The sequence below is a fragment of the Aptenodytes forsteri genome, unplaced genomic scaffold, assembly GCF_000699145.1.
Source record: "Aptenodytes forsteri isolate BGI_AS27 unplaced genomic scaffold, ASM69914v1 Scaffold66, whole genome shotgun sequence".
NCBI classification, from domain to species: Eukaryota; Metazoa; Chordata; class Aves; order Sphenisciformes; family Spheniscidae; genus Aptenodytes; species Aptenodytes forsteri.
In genome coordinates this window covers 843,749-847,503 of record NW_008795131.1, presented here as the reverse complement: position 1 = coordinate 847,503, position 3,755 = coordinate 843,749, and the positions used below count along the sequence as shown (strand labels likewise).

General features: G+C 67.8%; 1 protein-coding gene across 1 annotated transcript in view; it reads right to left on the bottom strand.

Moving 5' to 3' along the window:
• The window catches only part of ANKRD13B (ankyrin repeat domain 13B), a 5,138-nt gene extending 2,639 nt beyond the window's left edge, over positions 1-2,499 (bottom strand). Inside the window, exons 1-10 of the mRNA XM_009278319.1 lie at positions 2,247-2,499; positions 1,883-2,007; positions 1,754-1,799; positions 1,336-1,479; positions 1,017-1,206; positions 819-885; positions 648-729; positions 512-576; positions 302-432; positions 32-189 (exon numbers count right to left, since the gene is read on the bottom strand). Coding sequence (XP_009276594.1) covers positions 32-189; positions 302-432; positions 512-576; positions 648-729; positions 819-885; positions 1,017-1,206; positions 1,336-1,479; positions 1,754-1,799; positions 1,883-2,007; positions 2,247-2,499 — 1,261 coding nt within the window. The remainder of the gene's footprint in view (positions 1-31; positions 190-301; positions 433-511; positions 577-647; positions 730-818; positions 886-1,016; positions 1,207-1,335; positions 1,480-1,753; positions 1,800-1,882; positions 2,008-2,246) is intronic.
• Between the last annotated feature and the right edge of the window lie 1,256 nt (positions 2,500-3,755).

Below are 3,755 nucleotides of genomic sequence, written 5' to 3'. Positions count from 1 at the left end.
CCCGTGCCGGCGGCAAAGACCCCCCCCGTACCGATCTTGACAGGGAAGCCGGGCGGGAGGCGCAAGGTGATGAAGTCCCGCAGTTTGGCGAAGAGCGCGTTGCTTATTGCCATGAGGTCAATGATGGGGGCAACCTGCTCGCAGAGGGACAGCGGGTGGTCCTCACACAGCCACAGCTTCGCCTTGAACCTGCCGGGGACAGGTGCTGGGCTGGGGACTCCTGCCTGCCCCCCCCCCCGGGGCTCTGTAGTGATCGGGGGGGATGACAGGTGGGTCCCCAATCTGCTCCTTCCCCTCTCACTTCTGTGTCTTGGTAGTGAGCTCCATGGGCCGCCCCATGTCCCTGTTGCCCAGCTCGAAGTTGGGGTTGAAGTACTCCTCGGGGGTGATGGCGGTGGGGTTGGCGTGGCTCAGCGTCTGCGTGATCAGCGTCTGCGGGACACCTCGGCAGGGTAACGGGGAGGTCCGGCCGCGGGGGCCACCCACCCACCAGGACCCCCAGGACACTCACCCCGTTGTTGGGACCCACGTGCTGTTCAGCGATGCCCAGGAAGGACTGCAGGGGGGTCTTACTGCCTGCAGGAGAGGAGGGGGTGAGGACTGGAGCCAGCACAGCCCCCTGCCCGCCCAGCCTGCGCCAGCTCCACCTTTGCTCTTGCCCTTGTGCTGGTCTGAGAGGTGCTCGGTCCGCGTCCGCGTGATCAGCTCCACGTTGGACGCACCATAGACCTGGCCGAGGAGGGGGAATGCCAGAGGTAGATACCGCCCCCCGAACCAGCCATACCCGCCTCAGGCGGCTCAACCCCCCTGCCCCTCACCTTGGCCTCGTACCCATTCACCATTTCCGTCTTCTCGCTCCTCCAGCCCAGGATCCCGGACTTGTTCCTGGGGTGACACAGGGCACTGTGAGCGATGGATGGTCTTGCTCGGACAGCCCAGGGTGCGGACACCCCAGGGGGCTGTGCGCCCTTGGGGGGGGGTGGGGGGTTGGTGTCTCGGTGCTGCCTCCAGCCCACCTCTCGAAGGCGATGTTCTTGGTGTCGAGCTGGGTGGTGACGACAGGGGCCGTCAGCCGCCCCATCACCTGCTCCTCGGTGGGCTGCACAGCAGCCAGCAGCACCTCCTGGTCGTGGCCGGCCAGGGCCAGTGTCTCCGAGTAGACCACCCGCCGGTCGTGGTCAATCTCCATCACCACTGCGCTGGTGTCTAGGAGAAGGGGGGTCAAGGTACGTGGGGACAACCACGGTCCCCACCATGTCACCCAGCCCTGCTGCAGTGCCAAGGGGCTCTGCCAGTGCTCCCCGGCGAGGGGGGGACACCCTGGTGCCGACTCACCTTGTCCCCGAAAGACGAAGCTGCGATTGCCCCGCTGCCAGGTCATATGGTCGAAGCCCAGCAGCGTGGTGTCCACCCGCAGGTTCTGGCCGCTCTTCCACACCTTGTAGGTGTCACTGGGGCAGATCTTGGACACCAGCGGCACTGGGGAGAGACGGCGATAGCCCAGCCAGGGACGGGGCCACCCTGCACCCCCGGCTGGGCTGCCAGCTCTGAGCCAGGTGGGGGATATGCCCGAGAACCCGGAGCCTCAGTGGGATGGGGGTCTGCAAACTTGGGGTGTAGGGGGGGAAGGGGACAGGTGCCCCCCATCCTGGGGATGGGGATGGATACTGGAGCTGGGGGCAGCGCCAGAGATGGGGGAGGCTCTGCTGGGAAACTCCCACTCCCCCCCTGCTACGCTCTGCCCTGAGCTTACCCCAGCTGGTGAATTCCCACTTCATCTCCACGTAGAAGTCCTGGGCCTGTGGAGAGCACAGCAGGGTCAGGAGGAGCCTGTGGCCGGCATCCCCCCCTCCGCCCCGGTGGCCCCATCGGAGGGAGGTACCTTGCGCAGCTTCTCCAGCAGGATGGGGATCCCGGCCAGGCGTTTGATGGCTCTCTGGTAGTCGCGGGAGCGCAGGACCAGCTGCACCAGTTCCAGGTCGCGGGTGCTCACGGCCTCCTGCAGGACTGCAGGGCAGAGAGGGGCAGTGCCCGGGGGGGTGGCACGGCACGGCACGGCACAGCGTGGCATGGCACGACACAGCAGAGTCGGCCACTGCACAGGAGCCACATGCATATACCACCCTGTGAGCTGTCCCTTGGGGAGATGCAGTACCAGGTTGAACATGTCCATGCCCGTGCCCGTGCCTGTGCCCGTGCCAGGGAAACATGATGGAGGACCGAGGCAGCGAGACCCCCCCGCTCACCTGTCCAGCCGCTGCGGTTCTCCTTGCCCACGTCGGCGCCATGCTTCAGCAGCACCCTGGCGCACTCGAGGTGGCCCAGCGTGGTGGCCAGGTGCAGCGGGGTGCGTCCTCGGGGGTCCAGCTGCTCGATGTCGGCCTGCCGGGAGGGAGCAGGGCTCAGGGGGCACTGGGGTGGCTGGATCTCAGCCCCCCCCAGTGCCCTCCTGCAGGCGCGAGGCTCCCGGCTGGAACAGCCAGGGAAAGCAGCCAACATTTGCTGGTATCTCGGAGAGCATCCCCACCCCTGAGCTCCCCCAAGAGATGCACATGCACTGCACCCCAAAAGGCTCTCCCTGCTCCCCACAGCAACTGCCAGCCCCATGGGGAAGGGGGGGAGAGTGCAATGGTGGCTGCCAGCACCCAGCACAGCTCGGCACAGTCAGGCTGGGCTGCACCCACCGCTCGGGCACGGAGCAAGGGCACGGCGCAGCAGTGGGGGGCATGGATGCCCCCGGCGCAGTGCGCAGAGCTCTGCACAGCTTGATGCAGCTGCAAGCTCTGGAAAAGCCCCCACCTCTGGGATTTGGCCTGCTCCCCAGTCGCCAGGCAGCAGCTGCCGGCAGCCCCCCTCCACCGGGGCCAGGAGCACGGCGGGCGACGTGGGCTGCGGCGGGCGCACGTGTTCCCCTGCCTGAGCCGGGGGCGGGCGGCTGCGTGAGCGGAGCGGCTGCTTGGAGGATCCCCGGGCCCTGGGGAGCCGCACGCTGGGGCTGTGATTGTTTGTGCCAAGCCCGGAGCCTGGCACCCAGCCAGCCCCGAGGAATCCCCGCTGCCCGCTGGCAGCGGTGGTGTGCGCCCGTGGGCCCCGCCCCCCCCAACAGGTCGCACCCGGCACCCGTGCCTTGGCCTGGGGACACGGCTCGGGGCTGAGGCGGGGGGGGAGGGGGGGGGGGCTCAGCCTCTGCCCCCCAGCACCCAGCTGGGGCAGAAGCCTTGTGCCCAGAGAGGGGCAGTCAGATGTTGCCGGGGCAGGAGGCAGTGGGGATGAACCCCAGATCAGGGCATGGGTTTTGGGGAGGCCACTCCCGGGAACACAAACCTGGGGTGCAGCACCCAAAGGTGCCGGCTGGGACCAGGCACCCCGGAGGTGTTTGGGGCTGGGCAGGGGTGGGGTGTAGAATCTCCGGTGCCCGGGCTCTTGCCGTGCAGCAAGTCCCCGTCTTGCTCTTGGGCATATCCTGCTGTCCCTCTGCCCCGGGGATGTCCCCATCCCCGCCTGGGCCATGGGCATCCCCGTGCCCCTCATCCCCAGGGGCTCACTGGGCAGGGGGACCTCCCAGACTGCCCACACCGCTGGAGCGAAACAGCCCCCCATTTCCCCGGGAGCCAGCGTGCTGCTCCAACGCTCTCCAGGCGACTGCTGCTTCTTAATTGCGCTAATGAAATGACTCTAATTAAAGCAATCGCCCCCCAGCCGGGGGACGGGTGCTGCAGGCTCAGCAGGGCTCCCCAGCCGCAGCCCTGCCCCAG